This window comes from Triplophysa rosa, linkage group LG5 (assembly GCF_024868665.1).
Source record: "Triplophysa rosa linkage group LG5, Trosa_1v2, whole genome shotgun sequence".
Taxonomy (NCBI): Eukaryota; Metazoa; Chordata; class Actinopteri; order Cypriniformes; family Nemacheilidae; genus Triplophysa; species Triplophysa rosa.
In genome coordinates this window covers 10,297,217-10,318,903 of record NC_079894.1, presented here as the reverse complement: position 1 = coordinate 10,318,903, position 21,687 = coordinate 10,297,217, and the positions used below count along the sequence as shown (strand labels likewise).

The window sequence follows — 21,687 nt, the reverse complement described above, 5'->3', positions numbered from 1 at the left end:
CATGCAATTCCATCACCACCCAAGAGAAAAGCGACCATCTGACCATCCCAGCTCAGACAATTCCATCCCCAACCAAGAGCAAATACGGACTACCTTGTCACATTAATGCTAAATTTACAATACTTGGTATTTAATGCTAAACTTACATCACATGATAGCAGTTTGAAGTTATAGCTGCACTCAGTGACTTTGATTGGAGGTTGCTGGGTGGGTGTTTGTGGGGAGTGGGGGGGACTTGTTGGTTGTGGTTTGGGGGGTTTCATTTGTTGGGGCTGTGTGGGTCTGGTTTGGTCTTGTTTTGTGGTCAATGTCGGACAGCGGAGGAATAAAGTTAATTATGCCATTACTACTTTTCCCTGGTTGTTCCTCTGTTGTCTGGTGTCGATCGCGGAATGGGACCTGGTTGGACCTGCACGGTTTCGGCGGGAGGGGCTTCCTGGGTCGCGGCTGGTGGGCTCTCCCTGTTCTTCGTGGACGTTTGCTCGGTGGCTTTTGGTCGGGGTCACTGAGTGCAGCTAATGACACGTCAGAGGAGATCTGGCCCTCCCGGCTGAGCCTGCTTCTCCCGAGGTTTTTTTCTCCATTTATTCATCATTGGAGTTTGCTTCCTCGCCACAGCAGTTCAGTGTTGGCTTGCTCACAGGGAGACTGCATTTATTCATTCATTTATTTATTAGATATTATTTATTATAATGATCTTGCTTGGTCTATAAACACCATGCACTGTGCTGTGTTATACCTTTCTGTTTTTCTTATTTGCTCCTGTAAAGCTGCTTTGGAACAATGCACATTGTGAAAAGCGCTATATAAATAAATTGAATTGAAATAAATAAAACACCTCAGCATGAGTCAGGGCAGGGTGGTTTGATAAACTGGGTGGTCGGCTGTGACCATAAGAGAGAAGAGCGCTGTACGGGAATGACGAGTACGGGGGTGGACCTCTACCGTCGACGCCGTCGCGAACGGCCCCGGTAGGCGATTGTGTTTCCGGGGGTCGTCCTCGGTCGTGTTCTGGGGCTGTTTGCACCCAGTTTATCAAATCACCGTGCCCTGACTCGTGCTGAGGTGTTTTATTTATTTCCATTTTTATTTACAATAATCACATCACTGAAGCATGACATGACTCTTATGTGTCTGTTTCTGATCATTTTCCTGCACATTTTATTATAAATGTGTTTTTTTATTATTTAAACCTCCTCAGCTGGTTTAAAACGAATCCCTAACTGAGAGATAAATCAGAGTTTAAAAGAATGGAGCATCAGAATTAAAGTGAATCTAGATTTACTGCAAAATTAAAACCTGGATCAAATGATATCTTAAATATAAACCTGATTATTTTTAAACAAGATTTTAAAGTTTGGTGAAACGGAATTATTAAATAAACCTTGATTTAATCTAGATTTAAACCTAATCCTTGTTGGTGCAACCCACCCAGTTTTTAATTTAGTTCTCGAACATAATCTGTAAAAGGGTTCCTTAACCTTCTCTAACGTTACGAAATCAGATTAATCAATATCTGAATTAAAATACGTCCGATTATTTAATTATTATTTTTTGGCTGAATAAGAAATTTACTAAATTATTGCAATATAAAGTGACCCTGATCTATATATGTGTTAATCTTTACAATGCATATCAAGTAAAATTTTTTACATATTAAACATGAATTTGCCATGTTGACACATCAGGTGGCGCTAAAACCTTACAATAGTAAATGCGTGATCTAATTCATTCTTGTCCAGTATCATGTTTTGGTTAGTACAAAAGTCTCTCTATTGCGAAGAGATTTTAGCGTTTCACATTTTTTTTAAGTGTTTCTATTGTTGGTAACCTATTGCATTGTTGCACTGTTAAGTCTTTGTGTAGACTTGGTACTGTTTAACCTTGTGACTAGTAAATCAAATTAGAGCCTCTTTTACCAAACTAAACCATACTGAGATTGCAGACTAATGAAACATTTACAGTTCAAGTGATGTTTTCTCAATATAACAGGAACTTTGTATTTGCTTGTGCTTTCCTTGAGGACCAAGTATGATAACACTTACTGAATTCATTGCTCTGGATAAATCAGTTTTTCAACTTTCTTTGAAATCACAGGGTCATTACGCCATGTTTTGCACCTCCCCACCTTTCACAGCTCCTTCCTTTGGACACTTCATCTTTTTCTATAATCCAACATCATTTTACGACTCTGAAGGTTTATGTTACGGCTGATGTATTTCGTCCCACAATGATGTTACTTGTTTGGTTTTTGTATCTCCATGGAACAATTTTGCAGTTTTGCCATATAGAGCACTTATGAGTCTTATCTTTAAACAAATCAAAGTGAAATAGTATTTTTGGACACACAGCATCTTAACACTTTTTTTAGAGATGCAAAGAAACCTAATAAAATATCCATACTGTGTAATGTTAATTTGGACCAAGCTGAATTGATCTGTGCTGCCAGACTCAATGAAGATTATGATGAAAGTTTCCTTCATTTTCTCACATTGAGCCAACTAGCTGTTTTGTGGCAACAGACCATATACCATGTCAGCAACCGTATAAATAATAGCTAAAACAGCCTGATTTAAAATGCTGCCTTATAAATTATTGCACACATACAGTATACTACCACCTTCTTCACTTTCCTTTGTAGCTGTCCTTCTGTCGCTATGTAAGGATGCAACACCTGATCCTTCTGAACAATGTCTGAGCAAGTAAACCAACTCTGACTGTCACTGGTCTCAACACTGTTCTGGGACATCATTTAGAGGAGAAAAAAAAGAGGCTAAATTGAAATGAACTGCCTGATGACAGCTGGCAGAAAAGATTCAAGGCCTCCTCTGCAGTGGTCACCCTCATGTTACTTCTGGACGTATCCCCAGTAAATGACACGGCACTGTTTTCTCATTCACAGACCCTGTTGCATTTCCAGCCAATGCAAGATCACATGATAGTAAACAATATGACTTTTTTTAATATGGCTTAGACCTCTTTATTCTACTATGGTCTTTAACCATGCTGAAAAGACCATCTGGTTTAGGCTGGTTAGTGCTGTTGAACCACCAAAACTTGGCGATGAAGCTGGTTGACAAGTGGTGATGGTGGGACAGAAATTCATCAATGTCCAAAACACTTACGCTGGTCTTTTCAGCAGGGAAAAAGTATTTGACCAGTATTAAAAAGGTAAACGTCGTAATGACAATGGCATTGTTTGGTAATATTCCTCTGAAATAAAACCAGGTTATCAGGCTTACACAGGATTAAACAAAGCTAAACATTCATAACAGATATCAAATGTAAACATTACAAAAGCTGAATTGTTATTGCCACACTGTAAAAATTGATTTGTTGTTTCAACTTAAAAAAAGTTACCAGGCTGCCTTAAAATATGGAGTTAATTCAACGTAAAAAAATATTAGTTATTACGTGAATTTGATGCAAAAGTGTTATGTTAACTAATATTTTAAAGTTGAATTAACTAAAAAAATTAAGGGAGCCAGCTAACTTAATTTTTTAAGTTAAAACAACAAATCATTTTTCTGCAAGAAATGTGTATCGTTTCAAATCTGGTTAACGTCACATCATGTTATGCTGTCTGCATTACTGTTCCAAATTGCATTCATAATAATCAAATGCATACACTTTTCTTTGAAAATACACATTTCTATAACGTTACATGTTAAGTGTAATACAATCTGACGTAGGCAAGAAAAGTAATAAAAAGAGTGAATAACATTATAAATAAATGGTTAAAACATCTTTGTTAATATTTCTCCCAACCATGCAAATTAAATACAAAGGTGCAGCAGTGGAAATCTCCGCTCAGTTTGCTTAGAAAAGAAATCATTGCCTTAAGTCAAAAAGTTGAATGTTCTCAAATCTGTTTACAAAACCATTCTCAAAAAAATGCTGGATTGGTGTGTTCAATCACGCAGCGTTTGCAATGGCGTTTGACGAAGCGCAGCGCCTCCAGTGGTACATCGCAGTCCTGAACATTCAACAGCTGAAGGTCGAAGCAATTCGCCGCTACCACTTGCAGCCCGCGGCCCGTGATGCTTTCGCATGACTTCAGACTCAGTCTTTTCAGGTTGAAAGAGTTCAGTGCAAGCTGCTCTAGGCCTGCGTCCGACACCAGCGGGCACTTCCCGATGTCCAAGGACTTGAGCTTAAGGCAGTTCTTGGCAAGGTGCTCGATGCCGTGGTCTGTCAGTCCCTCGCAGCCACGAGCGTTCAAGTAACGCAGTCTGATGCAATATTTAGCCACGTAGCGCACGCCCACGTCTGTGATGCGAGTGCAGTGTGCTATGCTAAGGTAGCGAAGACGGCCCTCCAGCTTAGCGATCTCTCGCAGGCCAAAGTCACTGATGAAGCGGCAGTCGCTGACGCTGAGCTCGCGCACAAACGGGCAGTAGATGACCAGGAAACGCAGACCCTCGTCGGTCAGGCGCACACAGCGCCGCAGGTACAGGTGAGTAAGCTGAGTACAGTGGGCTGCAATGGTGTGCAACCCTTCGTCTTCTAAAGCGAAACAGTCTGTCATGTCGAGATAGCGGATGGAGATTTGCTGGCCATGAAGAGGGGAGAGTTTCACGGACACGTCCCGAGTTAGACTTATGCAGGTTACCTTGGAGCACCCTACAAAAGAGAAAGACAGGATGAAACATCAAACTTCATCTGCGCTGTTTATAGTGGACGCACAAAAATGTTCTTACAATTTGATATAAACTAGGTATTATGCTTCAGTATCTAATGAAATTACCTGCCAACTGGTGATACGTTTTATTTACTTGACAAAGGCAAATTTACTCACAATTGTCTCGGATAAAGGAAAGCATTTTAACACACCTCAGTCTGCAAAGATAAATTACTTATGGCATAGACACGAAATTTGGAATCCATTAATTCGTGTTCATGGAAACGAACATCCCCATTTTTTCGTGTCAGTGAGCACGACCTTTCATTAACATCACTCAGCACAACTTTCATTTCGTGTCACTCAGCACGACTTTCAATACACAGACTGCGTGTGTATTTACATTTATATCTTTATAACCTGATATCAAAAGAAGTCGTAAATATTTTAAGATTACTTTAGATTATTTTACTTCACCCCAAACCCTAAAATCACAGCCGCAAAGGCTAAATTTGCTAAAAACGCGAGTTTCGTGATGTGGCAAAACAACGATAAATGGCTACTCTAGCCCCCCCCTAAACCTAACGTCACAGAGGAAAAGTCAAATCATAAGAAAACATAAGAATAAGATTGTAGGAAATAGGAATTCACATGAACGAGCCACCGTGTACAATAGGTATGAATTCCCATCAGATTGCGTTGAAATATATTATTTATACATATGAAAGATATTGCATATTAAAATACATTAGATTGAAAGTCGTGCTGTCTGAAGGGGGAAAGGATTACAGTTCGTGACAATGTCACGAATTCTCGTGAGACTGTTAGTTATGAATATATTCTGGGAAAAAGATTTTTCTTCAGAACCATGTGTATGTGATGTAACAATTTATTCTGAATGGTTCTCAAAAGTTTGCAGAAGCATGTGTAAAGAACCACCAAATGTTTAGTTTTAGATCTTTTTTTAACACAAATCACAAAAGACAACTGTAAGAAAGCAGTGAGGTAACACAGACCACACATTCGTGCTTCTTTTGCAGTGTTTGGTTTCCCATAAGAAAACCGAGAATGTACTTGAGACCCGCACTCACACAGGGAAAACAACAATATGCTTAAACAGGAAGTGCAGCACAGGAAGTTGGAAATAAAACACCAGAGAACTTGAAGACATGCAGGAAAAAGCACTGTTATCTTCATACATTCTCATTTGCTAAATCCTAAACTGCACCTATATAGACCTTTGTGAAACAAATACAGAAAAAAACAATTTAAAATGTATTAGTAAGATAAACAGGGAACAGTCTATTTTGGAAAGTCACAAGAAAACTATTTCTAGCAAATATACTAAAGGTAAATTATGAAATCAGTTTCATATGGGACAAAAAAATCATATTAAAGCACCTTTTACAATGATTAAAATGTATCTATTATGAAAACAAAATAAAATGTAGCTTTCTACAATTGTACATTTATTATCTGATATTACACTTAGTTTACCTTCACTGTTTATATTAGTTATTTAAAAATATAGTTGATCATTGAATGTCATAGAATTCTCTAAATTAGGGTAGCAGGTTTTTTCCCAAAGCACCGTAAAGTCAGAGGTCCTGGTTTTGCTTGGGCTTATGTTTCTTTTGGGAAGTACAGAGAACACAGACAGAATTCCAGAGCTATTAATACCTTTTCCAGCTTTTCCAAGAGGAAGTTCTGGACATTTCAGAATAATCTTGGAGTAAAAAAACATCAACTGTCTTGTGTGCTGAACAACAAAACAGGTGAAGTATTTAAGCTGTTGGCTCTGAGTCAGGAAGTAATTCATAAAGTTTAATAACAATTCTTCTGTGGGCTTTCAGAGGTGTGGTTGTAGATTCTTTAAATGTTTCTTTAAGAAGTTAAACAACAATATTTATAGAAATTATAGCAAAAAATATTGTTAAAAACTGTACATTTTGTGATTGCCAAGAGCATGCAAACATTAAAATTCAACAGACATTTAAAATGAAAAACTGTCTATATTAATTTTGCATATTGTTTGGTGTAGGCAGTTCTTGGTAATATTCATAAATTGAAATATTTCATTGTTGTTTAATTTTGCATGGTAAACAATTTTAGTACTGTGCTGGGTTGCCACTTTTTCCAGAATAAAATCTGGTTCCCGTAGCAAAACCATACTTATGGTGTAAATCATTTTTGATATTAAAAAAGAGCTGTTGCTATGTTTCACCCAAACTTAATACAGGACAGAAAAAAGCAGTCTATAGAAACAATAGTACAAACATTTACCTGAAACATCCAGGTGTTCCAGATTGGGACAGCGAGAGACCACTTCAAACACTGCCTCATTCGACACATTATAGCACCCGGCAACCTCCAAACGACGGAGTTCTGGACAGCACTGTGCCACTGTGTACAGTCCTCGGTCAGTCAACCTCCGACAGCCACTGACCACAACCATCTCCAAAGTGAGACATACATTGGGGGTATCCTGACAGAGTCTGCGAGTGAGAACCCGAAGCGCACGGTCCACGTGCAGCACATCTCCCGTCAGACGGACAGTCCTCCACAAGCGAGGGTCCCATGCCAAGTTGTACCAGCGACGACACACGCGAGCGCACCGACACAGTTGGTTGGTGGGCAGGTGGGTGAAGATCTGGAGAAAAGCGTGATCAGGAAGGATGTCGATGGGCGCCTCCTGCTGGTCTTTAGGTTGCTGCAGGCCCCTTTGAGGGTGGGTGAGGGAAGTGGGGGGGGTGTGCACCATGGCAATGGTTTCTGTGCTGAATGCAGAAGAGGATGTGGAGGATCCATTGAGAATGGCAGAAGAAGAACGAGGTGGCAGAATCAGAGCTGGACTTGGCGTACTCACTGTGCGCATGCTAAGGTCTGAGTCTAAAAAAATAGTAAAAGCAGAAAAATTATTGAGCACCAGAGAGAAAGGGAAGAACACACATCCGCATAGCAAGAACATAATATAAGTATAGACATAGACAATAATGCAAACAAATCTCAATTTTAAATCTCAGTCATTTCCTTTCCACACATTCAGTGTGTTTGGCTACAATGACTGAAAGTGTTTCATATATAGCTTTAGGAAATGTAATTCCCTGACCAGTGTAGGAAATATCTGGCCTGTGTGCATGGCCTGCAAAAGCAATATTCATAGAGTCTCATCTCCCATGAGTTTTCTCGGCTCGGCTGTAGGATCTGGCTCTGTTCATGCCCATCAATGATACGCCTGATATAAAGCATCAGGCCTTATTTGGTCTCTTCTGCCATTAGGACAGTATTGATTGGACGAATATCAAGGGTTTGCCAAGCTTTGATGATTTCATTGGGTAAAGCTTAAAGGAATAGTATACCCAAAATTAAAATTCATATCCTCACCTGTATGTAGTTTTAACGCAGTATTATTTTCTCTCTTCCGTGAAACACAAAGGAGATGCAAAGCAGAATATCCGGCTTGCTCTTTTCCATTCAAAGAAAGCAGATTTATACAAGTTTAACATTTTTAGAAGAATATAATATAACTTTGAAAATGGTTTAGTCAAGTTTGGCAATATAAGCCACCATCTTAAACATTCTCTCTAACGTCTCATTTTGTGTTTCATGTAAGATTATAGAGAATTGGAACGATATGAGGGAAACTAAACAGACACAATTTTCACTGTAAGATGAACTATTCCTTTATGTTAATGACAAATTTGAGCTGTCTAACTGCAATACATCAGAATTCCAAGTCTGTTACTTCCATTTATTTATGGGCACGATGACCCCATTGTTCCCTTTGACGGATGTTGTTGTCTCCTACGGTCTCAAGTCAAGAAATGGGAAACAGCAGAGAGTGATCATATCCCATATATGTGGGATATGCTTCCATAAATGAAAATCTGAAGGCTGGCACAGAGAATAATCAATCCTCAAACATTATTAAGATCACATCTTTATAACATCAAGAGATGTGCAAAACAAGTCCACTGGTTGGAGAAGAAACGGGGAGAAACAAGAACATAAGCAAGAACTTAGCTTTTAATAACATAAGAAGTAAATACAGCGTGTTCTAAGAAATAGAAACCAGAACAAAAACCCCCAAACAACTCAAAGTGCCAGCAGGGAATGAAATTTAGCTTTGATTGTACAGCTACAGCTACCGCATTCACAAACTTAGTTCTCAGAGTAACCAAAGGCCCATAATGTTATGAGAAGCTACTACGGTTGGCAGAATAAGCAGAATCCAATTATGTTTTAATGTCACCACTAGAAACAAAGAATTGGAAGTGGCCGTGCAAGCTCACTCGCACACTTGACTACTGCCCTCACCACCAGCTGGATTATGTTGCATAGCAGAGACCTTTGTCCATATACAGCCAATACCAAACACAATACAAGTCAACAAACAGTGGGAGGAGTCTGTGGTGGTAACGTTCGATTAAATAAATAACATCCCTGTTGGAAAATCCAGCTCGATTCTATAGCTGGTCCAAGGAGATCTATACCAGACAGTCACCCCCCAAAATGGATAATCCAGTGTGCTATTAATATTACATCCGTTCCGCACCATGTTCTGTTTCTAACAGGTGAGGAAACTCATGAGCAGCTGAAGTGAGATGGGACGGCTGGTGTTGGAAGCAGGTGTGACACGGTTTATTTTCAGTGAGAGGGCCACGCAACGCAACATTGCTTTTGTCAATTTTTCAGAATGAGTTATACATAAACACATTGTACACTGACATACACAGATTGGTAAAATTGACAACTTTAAAATACTGAAGCACACAATGGGATCTGAGCTGCTTAAAGCGTCTCTGAGACACAGGTTGCGGTCACTGATACTCAAGTTTGTGAGCACACTGATACTCGTGTGTGTCGGGCTGCTAAACAGAGGATTAACAGTCCATTAATCCTGCATTAGTGTTCATCAATGTGCACCTGTAAAACCTCCAGCGTCTGCCGCATCCACGATAATCCAAAATCACAAACATGCTGCTGGCGCCGGTCCCTTCTTGAAATACACCAGCCCCAAAAAAGTATTTAGATAGTGCTATGAATGTCAGTATGGTAAAAAAACAAAACATCAAATCAAGCATCATTTGTTTTGTTTTTTTATGAAACAATACACAAACATATGTTTTCAAATTAGAGTGTAAATTATTAGTGTGTAAATAATTACAGTAGTACTTCCTGTAAAATGATGAATAATCAAACATATTTGATTCATAGATCAATGTGATCAGCTACCTGTGGCTACTCTGCTAAAACACCTGTATGATCACCCAGAAACTGAGTTCACACAACTATGTAGAATAATGTTGCAGTTGGTAATTGTTAAAATGGGTGTGTTTTGTCATCTATACAATGCAAATAATACAGTTGTGGTTTGCATGCCAAATACTTACTTGAAGCCATTATATTGTTTAGCTTTTAAATGTCTGCAGAGAAGCTGCAAGGTTTTATACTGGCAGTATCTGCAATCTAAGAAAAAAAGTTTGTTTTACTTTACTTCCATTTGGTCTCCACGTTTTATTAGCTCCAGTTATATTCTCCTAAATCCCCCATAACTTCTGGTTAAAGGGGTAACTTCGGCCAAATTGAACCAAAAACCACACAGAATGCCACAGGAGCCATAATTACCTCAAGCCATGAATTGTACCTCATTATTGCATTTATTTTAAGACCGTTCCATGCCTGTTCTGATTGCAATCTCATGTAAATGAGGTGAAAACATGAAACTTGAAGCTAAATTAAATGTAAATTTCAACTGTTTTCCCCCACAAATCATCGGTAGTCCAACCTTGACAAATGTGAAATATCTCAGTGCTGTTTGTTTGAATTATTCAGGGGTGGCCTCTCTCTCAGCAGAGAGGGAAAGTCCGTCTATGGGGCATAATAAACTGGATTGGTATTCCAGGCAGGTATACTGGGGACCTCAGACATAAAACTACTTTAGGGACTAGATGCCAAATGGCTATTTAATTCACTGAAAAATAGCCACTCTGACAAGAGTGAAGTGGAAGTAAAAGAATGCAAACAGAAATAAAACCATCAACATTTCAAAGAAGAAAACCAGCTTTTGTGATAGTATAACAATAAACTCGTGTTTGTAGCTGAAGTGAGAAATTCAGCATCTCTCTGTCTTCACTTTCAGTAACCCAAAACACATTTTAAGTAGTATGACTTGTACATTTCCGAACTAACACTATTTAATACACTATTTAATAACTAGAGATTGTGCATTGATTCGTTTTGCAGGGAAAAGCAAGCTCATTTAGCTTTTTTTTTTTGCATAAAGGAGTGAAGCACGAAGCTGTTGCAAAACAACTTAAAGAAACAGTAAATCCGCAATTACAATATCAAATCTTCTTTAATGATTATTAATCCTTCATATGTCTATTTAAGCCTATAAAGCACCATTTAGAATGTATTTAATGCAGTGGGCCTCAATGTGGCTTCACAGCTCTCAAGCCAGATCTCCAACTCCAATCGTTATACAGCCACGGAAAAAAAGTCCATTCAAAATTTTAATTTAATCAGCATTTCTAGATGTATTGTGGTCATTCCAGCCCAGTGTCTGTTGAATTTCAACAAAATAAAGTCACCCAACAGCAATGTGAAAGACTGACAGCATGACAAGACACATGAAAACTGTGATAAAAACTGAGGTTGAAAAAATTAATACGTTTTTTTACAAATATTACAGTTGAATTACTTAAAAATGAACATGAACTTGTTTTCTTTGCAGTATTTGAGGTCCGAAAAAATACAGAGCATCTTTTCTGTTATTTTGACCTGTTTCTCCAGTTTTTCTGCAAATAAATGCAAATAGAAACAATATTTTTATTTGAAATTTGGGAGAAATATTGTTAGTACTTCACATAATAAAACAAAAATGATAATTTTACACATACCTATAAAAAGTAAATTCAGAAAAACTAAAAATAATTTTGAAATTTTTTCCGTGGATCATGTATAATAAAAAAATATAGGTTACATTTTAGCTTCTTCAAAGTAGCCACTTCGTAAAAAATGTACTCTTGTATATTATCCAGCTTCTTAATGTATCACCCAGGGATGCTTTTTAAACCATATTAAAGGAGTTAGCATATACACTGGGCTCTTTATGATTTTCAGCATCATTCGGTTCACAAAACATGCAACGAGTGGGGAATGCTCAATATCAGATCAAGTGTCTCACTCTTTGCCCACAGACTGGCACTAAGATAAGGTCCAGGTAAACGTTGTACACATTCCCAATAATAACAGACAGGAATGTGAGGAATGCCATTTCACCTTATAGGTCACTTAAAAAAAGTCTTCTGTGAACTCTCAGACTGCAGATCCATCACTCCAGCTCTTTTGCCTCCAGTCAATCATTAGCTTCTGAACCACGTCAAAATGTTTTTCACCGGGTGTTTTCTCGCACACCTCTGTAATCCCAAACAATGCTGCTCTCGTGGCATGTAAACCATTATTAATCACACATCTGTCAGCTCTGGGATTGATTAGATGTTCCTGTTAAAAAAGCTTCCTGCTGTTGAACTTTAAGACCTTCATTCATGCATACTCTTGAATAATCACATTTGATCTCCAGTACATCGAAAATTCTCATAGCACTAAACTCTTTCTGAAAACGTGAAGTGGAAAAATAGCACAGAAAGGGGAGCGGTGGGGGATCAGAGTAACAAATTTGATAACAAAAGTCTTGTTTCATCTCGTGGAGGCGTGTTCAGAGGGTAATTGCTCTCAAATATGTGTAATGAAGATTGGTGCTTATCTTAAAACAGGACCCTTTAACCATAATCTCGGCCGCTAATCTTCTGCCAATGAGATGTTTGGAGTTAGGGCCAGTGAGCAGACTCCAGAGGGTCTGGCGTGAGGGTGAACAGGCGGTCAGACTCACTCACTCATGTTGTTTGTTCACGGCACAGATGACTGCAGAGTTTCACGCATACAGGCAGCTATCAGGGGAACCGCTACTAGCCAAAACTAAAATTCTGCTTCAGCTGTCGTTTCAAAACAGCAAACGCTACATCAATCAAAGTTACAAATATGTTTTCGTTGTATTAAAACTTAAGTGTGTGTGGAGCATTTTAAAGTGTCAGAGAAAGACACAGCACGGGACTTGCCGCACAGAAGTAAATTTCCGAATGAAAGCGTCTTTACCGGTCGGTAACTTTACTTCAGACGGAAGCGGGCGGTCTGACAGTATCGCCGCCGCTCGCGACATCCTTTGACATCATACGGTGGCGTGCACACAGTCCCCTGTACTAAACAACTTGTCAAAGTATGTTCTGTGCATCCACGAGTGCACCTTCTGAGAGAACAGTGACAGTCAGCTTTTGTGGGCAGAGTTTGGAGGAGAGACGTAAACTTAAATGGTTGTCAGTCAGCATCAGTCAGAATTGCTTGCATTGGATGTTTTTTTTTTTCTCAAATCATTTTGCAATGTAGCCTATAATAATCCAACAGTTTTAGTTTATTCGTATTTTTATCTTATAGGCCTAATGTGGAATGACAGTTTTTAATGAAGTGTTTTGTTGTAGGGGTACAGAGTAACTTACATTACATTCTTTTAGCAGTCAGTTTTAGGCCTAATTAATATAGGCTATTCATGAAGGGAGAGGGCTCAATTTTTTGTTTGAATTTACTTTGTTTTGCTCAATTTTATATTAAATTGTATTGTATTTTATTGAAAAGCAAGACAAATTATAAAAAGCACATTTTGACTATTCAGTTTGTGCAATAGTGAAAAAAATAGCTTAATAAATAGAAGAAATGCAAAAAACCATGTTCGCTATTATTCGGCCTTCGGCCAATTGTTTCACATCATGTTCGGCTTCGGCCAAGAATTTTCGTTTCGGTGCATCCCTATTTTAAAGAATTGTTATTCTCCCCTTACCTACTTGGCTACTCAGTGCCAAACCATCAGGTTTCCAATAACAACATCTATTCATTCCTTTAGTTATGAGAAGCAAAATATGAAGTCTTGAGACATGTCTTTTCCACTCTGACACAGAGCCTGACCTCTAGTAGCAGACACTAATCTGAGCTCAAAACACAACACTTGTAACATTTTGGTGTCGGGGCTTCAGGACCTGTGGCTGCTACACTTCGATTTAGATAACTTTTTTTCATATGTGTCAAACCTTATAAGTACACGTGAAATGATCAGAAATCAGATCAGATTTTTTCTTTCCATGAATTTATTCTGCTCTATCAGACGTCTCTGACAAACCTACGCTTGACTCATCTGTCACTCTAACCACAGTTCCTGACAGACGCTGGTCCTTCATATGCTCAGCTGTGCCCCTTCCAGCTTCTACAGTACAGGGGCATCTTGTTTTGATTAAAATGCCTTTGGAGCTTCTCATGCAAGATTGTTGAGCTGTGCCGCGGCGTCTGTGCATACGTGTTTAAGAGCAGCTGTGCTCATACACTACTATCAAGCACATGGACTAATCACTCATAGTTACCCTGATATAAAAACTGGGTTCTCATATAGTCAAACCTATGACTCCGACTAAAGATTTTCTACTTTTTAGAGGCCAAATGCAGTGCCCACTTAGACAGCAAGAGCCACTTGACTGACATGTAAAGTGGAAAATCACGGTTTGTTTTTATGTGCCTTTAATGGCAGGGTTATTAAAGGAACAGTTCAGCCAAAAATGAATTCTGTCATCATTTACTCACCCTCAAGTTGTCCAAATCTGTATACATTTCTTTGTTCTAATGAACACAGAGAAAGATATTTGGAAGAATGCTTGTAACCAAACAGTTCTTGGCCACCATTGACTACCATAGTAGGAAACTTTCTTTATAAATTCCTTTTTTCTGTTGAACACAAAAGAAGATCTTTTGAAGAACGTGGTAAAGCAAACAGGTCTGGGGCACTTTTGACTTTTTGATTTTTTCAACTATAGTAGTCAATGGTGGTCAAGAATTGGTTACAACTAACTGCAATTAATGCGTGACCTGTATGTTGTCCCAAATACTGAACTGAGTGAACTGCTAGAAAAAAAGGGTTGGGAAATATTAGAGCAAATTTGGGCACTCAAATCAAAGCGGAAAATGTTGCTAAGAATTTGCCCTGCAGATCCAACAAACCTTCAGTTTAGGTTGCATGGATTCTACCCTGTTCAAAGGTTCACCATTATAAGCAGTATCAGGTATCAAAGCAATAGGTGCTGCTGTTCGGTTCTGGCATTTGTTTGTTTATTTTTTCCCTCTCCTTTATTCATAACAGCACACGGAGAAGTCAAACCGCCACATTTCTTTGATGTTTCCACTCTCTAATTATCATATTAAAAAGAAGTGAAGTAACCGTGTCACCATAAATATTGTTCTTGAAATATTCATCCATCTAGGATTCATCTTGTTTAATCAAAAACATCATAAAGGAAATATTCAGACATCTGGTGTTTAAACCACGGTTTGCCACAGTAAAGGAAGCGAAGGAAAAGCATTTCATGTTTCTAACCAGTCTGCCCTGTTCTCATAACGTCCCCTCCCCAGTTTGGAAAGCCTGGCTGGTGATGCATAAAGCAGAGAGGATCTGGAGAAACAGTCTGAAGCCCGATCACCCTCTGTCCTGGCCTGGGCCCCTTACACAAATTAACCACATGTACACTCTCACTGCACGCACATTTCTGCATTAGCAGCTGAGGTCCAGAGAAAATTAAACACACGATACTGTCTCTAAAGCAAGGCACAAATAACCACATTTCTTTTTTGTGAGCTCTTCCATAAGATCATAGGGATGTCTGGGAACAGTCGAGCTATGCTTAAATGGGGCTCCTGGCTGAAAATGATAGAAACCAAACAGATTCTATAGTCCACTAAACAACCAAATCTCACATCATAAATTGTATGTGCTTGTCAGGTGCCAGGGCTGAAGTGAATTATCCTCCTTATACATAGAAAAACAGCCAACCATTTGGCCTCAAAGCTCATTATTCACAGATTCTTATTAGAGCTGTGCTGATCTAATCTCCAAAACCACAACTGGTAATCTGCCGACTGGGGCAATCACAGCATGGCTAAATGGAAGCGTGTTTTTTAATCCAAAAAAAAGACTGGAGAACTTCTAGAGAGTTCCTGTGCTCTTTGATTGTCTGAATGAAAATTTATAAATCTGTCGCCTACCATCTGTACATGCGGATGGATGGAAACTCGTTCCACTCATCAAAAATGGTGCTTTCAGTGACATTGCTTAAACAATAACTACTTAAATTCCAGTGTATGAAATTTAGCGGCATCTAGCGGTGAGGTTGCGACTTGCAGCCAACCGCTCACTCCAACCCTCCCCCCCTCCCTTTCCCCCCTCCCTTTCCCCCCTCCCTTTCGAAGCACTAAGGTGGCTGACACAGCACTAAGATGTTGTCATGTTTTCACTTCTTTGTCGAAGGAGATTACATATTTATGAAGAGTGCTCTGTAGAGCAGTTTGTCTGTTTAGGGCTACTGTAGAAACAACATAGTGAATTCCATGTATAAGGAGACCCGCTGTGTAAGATAATTAAAACATAACGCTTCATTATGTAAGGTCTTTATACACATCTGAACACATAGTTGTGTATATTATATTGCATTTCTGTCAAAAAAAATAAAATCAAAAAATCGTTTTTTAACGATTAACGCGGTTAATTCGATATCGATTCTCAAAAAATGTGAATCGATTTTTTTCTTTCATATTTCCGCTTAACACTGAACATCCATTAACGTGAATGTTATTGCTACTACTATCCACTAGATGTCACTTTTCTTTTTTCAATGGATGTTACAACAGGGAGCGCATCTATCGTTCATTCATTGCTTAATTAAAATGGCGGATGCGGGTGTGTCCTTGAATTTAAAATCACTTTTGTCACGATACGTGATGAGACACAAGGATACAAGGACAGAGGACCCAGGAGCAGACAGCGGGTAAGGGGTTAACACAAGATAATTTATTATGACAAAACACACAAGACAAAGACCCGCGAGGGGGTCAAAATAACAATGACAGGGGGGATAATATAACCAGACTAACACGAACGCAGACTCACTAACTGATTAAATGAACACTTGGCACAAACTCACATACAGTAGACTAAACTCAACTAGACAGGAATCACGAGCAGGAACAACCACAAGGACACGGAACGGAAAGAACTAGCACAGGACAGAAGACACAAGGGCATAATAAAGGGAACCAAATCAAGCGGGGAACAGGTGCGGGGCATGAAACAATAAATGAGCAATAATGAGGAGAAGAGAGGGCGGGAACAGAGACGAGACCGGAGAGAGTGTATGGAAAGCCATAAGGACAAAAAATACCTCTCTCCACATGAAACACGTGGATCTGTCATGATTCTGCCTCAAGGATCAAAAAGCGTGACAAGAGAGGGCAGAATCATGACAACTTTCACATAAAAGGCAGCGGTTCATATGATTGCAGCCCCTCTTTTACAGCTATTTTTTTATTTTGTTTGTTATACTGTATCTTAAATGTAAAATAAACTGTTATGTTTCAATGTACCCAAGTGTGCTTAAAGTTTAATATACAGGTTTGTGGCTCTTCATTTCCTTTTTTAATTCACCATTGTAATGTGATGTTTACTGATCTTTTTTTAGAAATATCTATGATTTGTATTAAATCTATAATCATGGACTCGAATCGAGAATCGAATCGAATCGAGAGCTTGTGAATTGGAACATCAGAATCGATACCCAGCCCTACATGGGACCTTGATGACAGAATTTTCATTTTTTTGGGTGAACTATCCCTTTAAGATTTTAGATTTTAGATTTTAGATTCAATTTATTGTCATTGCACATGTACGAAGGTACAAGGCAACGAAATGTGACCTCTGCATTTAACCCATCCAGAGAGTAGTGAACACACGTACCCCCGGAGCAGTGGGCAGCTATCACTGCAGCGCCCGGGGAGCAAGTAGGGGTAAGGTGCCTTGCTCAAGGGCTCCTCAGTTGTTACCCGCCGGCCATGGGAATCGAACCGGCAACCTTCTGGTCACGAGTCCGACTCTCTAACCATTAGGCCACAACTGCCCTAATTAGGCCACAACTGCCCTAATTAGGCCACAACTGCCCTACTTAAGTGAGTCATTATAATTAATTTATCATAAAGATTCATCAAAGAATTTAATAATTATAACCAACATGCCAACCGAAAAACCTGATTCAACACAACACAGAATTGAATTATTTTATTATTATTTCACATTAGTACTGAACATTAAACGTCTTATAAAGTAACTAAGAGCGCTTTTTCACCATCGTGCCGAATCGTTCTCATTGCTTAATTGATCTACTCAGTGTCGATCCATGCCAGCCGGTACATAAATGGTTTAATTTTCCACCTGATAATGATAATGGAAATCTTTAGAATTTAAACACAAACGCGTCAATGCGCTGCCTAGGTTACACAAGAGACTGAGCTATAACGCTTCCGCATACATTCTATGAGCACAATTCAGCACAACAGATTAGCCAACCGTGCCAAAAATTCCGAGCTGAGACTGGTTTGTAATCATTTCAGACCGTGCTTAGAACGGTTCGGCGCGATGGTGGAAAAGCGTTCTAAGTCATTGCCTCTCAAAAGGAAGCAATGACCTCATCAGGGTAGTTGGGGCACAATGGAAATAACTGCCTACTGACTTCCTGATCTCCCTACTGTTCCCCATTACAGGAAACAACTGCTCTCTGTGCTCCATGAGGAGTCACTGTATACGTCTGAACGTATTCTGTACCCCATGCATTCCACAAACACACGCTTCTCCCCGTCATGCCGAATGACAAATGTCCGATTCCCCTCGCTGCTGCTGTAGCTAGAAGCTGACAATTACAGGCGACTTCACCCCCACAGTCGAGTAATTTGAGAGCGTAGTACGCTGTTAAAAAGACCAGCTTGGATCGGTAGGCTACTTGTCTTTATGGTGGACTGGAAATAGCCACGTTCACAATCATACAGCTATTACAACAGGTTAAGTAAGTTAAGAAGTCTGCAAGGAACAACAGCATTCCATTCTGGGAGTAAAAGAGTCCAAACACTCTGGGACTGGTTGTTATCGAGGGGAGTCATGCTGGGACACCTAAAGTCACATGTTTGTTTTAAAGGGCACATATTTTGCAAAATTCACTTTTATAATGTGTTAAAACATTAATACGTGTCCACAGTGTCTGTAAACAAGCAGTCTAAACAGTCAAAAATGTGCTCACTCCTTTTTTAATATTTGCGTAATTCAAAAACCCTGCTGTTAAAAGCAAAGATTTGAATTCTGCCGTTAATGTCGTCACTCAACGGCAAAGCCCGCCCAGCAGTGGTGACGATCTGCCCTATTTTCTGAGACACAGCCCCATGTGGGAAGTATAACAGTCGCCATCGTTAGATCGTCACTGGAGCTTCACAATGTCCTCGCCACAGAGGGCACTACAGTTGTTCTGTATTAGGATGTACCGACCAGCATAACTGTCTCCATAGACTCCCGCAAGCTGAGTTATAGAGAACACCATGGTTAAATTTCATTTATGAAGGCAATGTCCCGCTGAGAATCGGTAAAGTATTTCACATTTCCACCAATCATTTCACGCCGGACTGCTTCACAAATGAGGGCCAGTACAACGCTGGACTTTCAACGAGATTGCTACTGAAACCGGGAGCAATACCAACACTTCGTGCCCAGTCCTCATATCCAGCAGAAGCAGTAACGTTAAGTATCACACCTCATATTGTTGCTGATTAGTCTTTCCAAATTGCCACTCTTAATGGGCTTGTTATCGCGCTATATTGGTAATGTTGCTAACAATAGAAGTACAGCGTCTAACTGTATTTATTGACGCTGCCCTCACATGCTGTCGGGCTTATCGTAAACAATACGTAAAGTAAGTGTGACAGTACATGATAGAACAACGTTGAAAGTGTAGTATAACTGTAGTAATGCTAAACTATACCTGCTCGACCTCCATGCAGCATTTATTCTCTGGCTCTGTAATCATTTTACTGCAATTCCCACACGAGCACCTGCACAGCGATTTATACATTATCATGCCGGACCATGCTAATGCTTATCGATCACTTGAAGAACGTTAATTTCACAATAACTGCAAAATTACAACTAACCATTCGGAAACGTCCTGTTCAATTCTTAAGGTTGTCACTTCTTGTGTCTCTCCATCAGTGTCAGACTCCGGTTCGTACATATAGGGCTGAACACCACTAACAATTACTGACATTTTGATGTTTTGTTTTGGCTGGTACGCATCCGCGCGAGTTCCTGAAACTCCGCCCTCCTCTGGAAGCTCATTAACATTTAAAGAGATACAAGCAAAATCGGTGCGTTTTTACACACACTCAAAAACGGGCAACTTCAACATTCTATAATAAATGATCCGCTGGGTATTTTGAGCTAAAACTTCACATACACACTCTGGGGACACCAGAGACTTATTTCACATCTAGTAAAACCATTCGAACAACCTCTCCTTTAAAGTGAACTATGTCATTTATGTATAAATGCAACACTATATAACCACACCATCAACAGGGGTCCTGTTTACTTGTTCTGCACATTACAGAGGCATCCCTCTCCTCTTTAGACTGCACTTGTATAAAAGCATCTCTCTAATCAAAAGTACATTGCGGTTGCTGTAATCATCCTGTCATTTGGCATGAAAGCTTGAGTCTTTTGAAGCACGTCAAGAGTTTGGAAAAGTTGGCCTGGAATCTTCCAACATGTTCATACGTGATTTTATGCTCCCTGTGAGTGTACAGGGCTCTTAGCACATTAAAAAGAACACATTTGTGTTGTAATGTAAATTTATTAAATTATAAAGTCAAGATGATTTAAGATACGATGCACATTTACATGTATGCAATTGGCAGACACTTTACCCTAAATTAAAATTAATAAACAGTACATTCAGTCTAGGAATCGAACGTACGACTCTACCAGTTGAGCTACAGGAAATACCACGGGTGTATCTGTCTTCATATATTAATTCATTTCCAAATAGGGACTTTAAATAGCACTAGGAGAATTGCTCAGATATTCTGAACCTGCAGCCGTACCATTACCAAACCTCTCGCCGGCTTGCAAAGACATTGTGGAAAGAAAAACAGTGTGGTTGAGCATGGGACTCTTTAAATTCAATGTCCTGCCAAATGTCTGAATAGTTCACATGATATTTCCCTCTGAAAGTTCAACTGCTGAGTGTCTTCTTTAGTTGTGCGAACAGACATAAAAAGGAACTATACCTGCAACCTTTAGTGCCGTGTCCTGTCCACAACTAATACGCTTTTGTTTAAAAACGCATATTTTCTCTCCATTTTGGCTTTCTGTCCACACTGAAACCGCATTTTGTCAAAAGCAAAGCTTTTTTAAAAACGCTCTCCAAAGTCGATTTCACATTATTGTGTGGACAATGAAAATGAAAAATGACATTTCACTCGCTTTTGCAACTTTATAGTCTCGAGTAACCAAAAACTCTAGCTTATTGTCCGCCCATTTAATAAACTCTGTGCCTTTCCTCTACATTGCCACATCATTTCAAAGAGGCAGAAAGTAAGTAAAAGCCTGACAGAAATCATACTTGTTGAAGCTTTTTACATGTTACTCATGTGCAGTATGGAAGCATTTTCAGACATTTTAATGTGTATGAGCAGCTTATGGAAAACAACTGAAAATGCAAGTCTTAACAAAGAGCTTTTTTGAACTTTTTCCAAATGTATCTATTTAAAAGGTCAGGAATGGGATAAATGGGATAAATCAGATCACCTCGGGTCCACAACGGTGGAGTCACCTGAAACATCAAAAAAAGGTACAAATCAAACAGGCAAACTCTGTGTTGAAAGGGCTTATAGCACAGGCACCTGCAGGACATTTCCCTTCAAAAACAGAATAATTTCCCTTCTCTGCTGCGCAGCTTTCAACACCGCTGGTGCTTAGACAAAACTAACTAGTGGGGAAAACTACCAGATTGATTTTATACTCCTTCCACCGTACTATATATATTATTATCAACTATTATCTGATCAAACATCCTCTTTATGACACAAGTGAACTGCAGCTCTAGCAG

General features: G+C 39.3%; 1 protein-coding gene across 1 annotated transcript in view; it reads right to left on the bottom strand.

The window, feature by feature from the left end:
- Window positions 1-2,420: 2,420 nt before the first annotated feature.
- The window catches only part of fbxl7 (F-box and leucine-rich repeat protein 7), a 30,727-nt gene continuing 11,460 nt past the window's right edge, over window positions 2,421-21,687 (bottom strand). The window contains exons 3-4 of the mRNA XM_057334986.1: window positions 6,905-7,510; window positions 2,421-4,623 (exon numbers count right to left, since the gene is read on the bottom strand). Of these exons, the coding sequence (XP_057190969.1) occupies window positions 3,887-4,623; window positions 6,905-7,510 (1,343 nt within the window). The 3' untranslated portion in view covers window positions 2,421-3,886. The remainder of the gene's footprint in view (window positions 4,624-6,904; window positions 7,511-21,687) is intronic.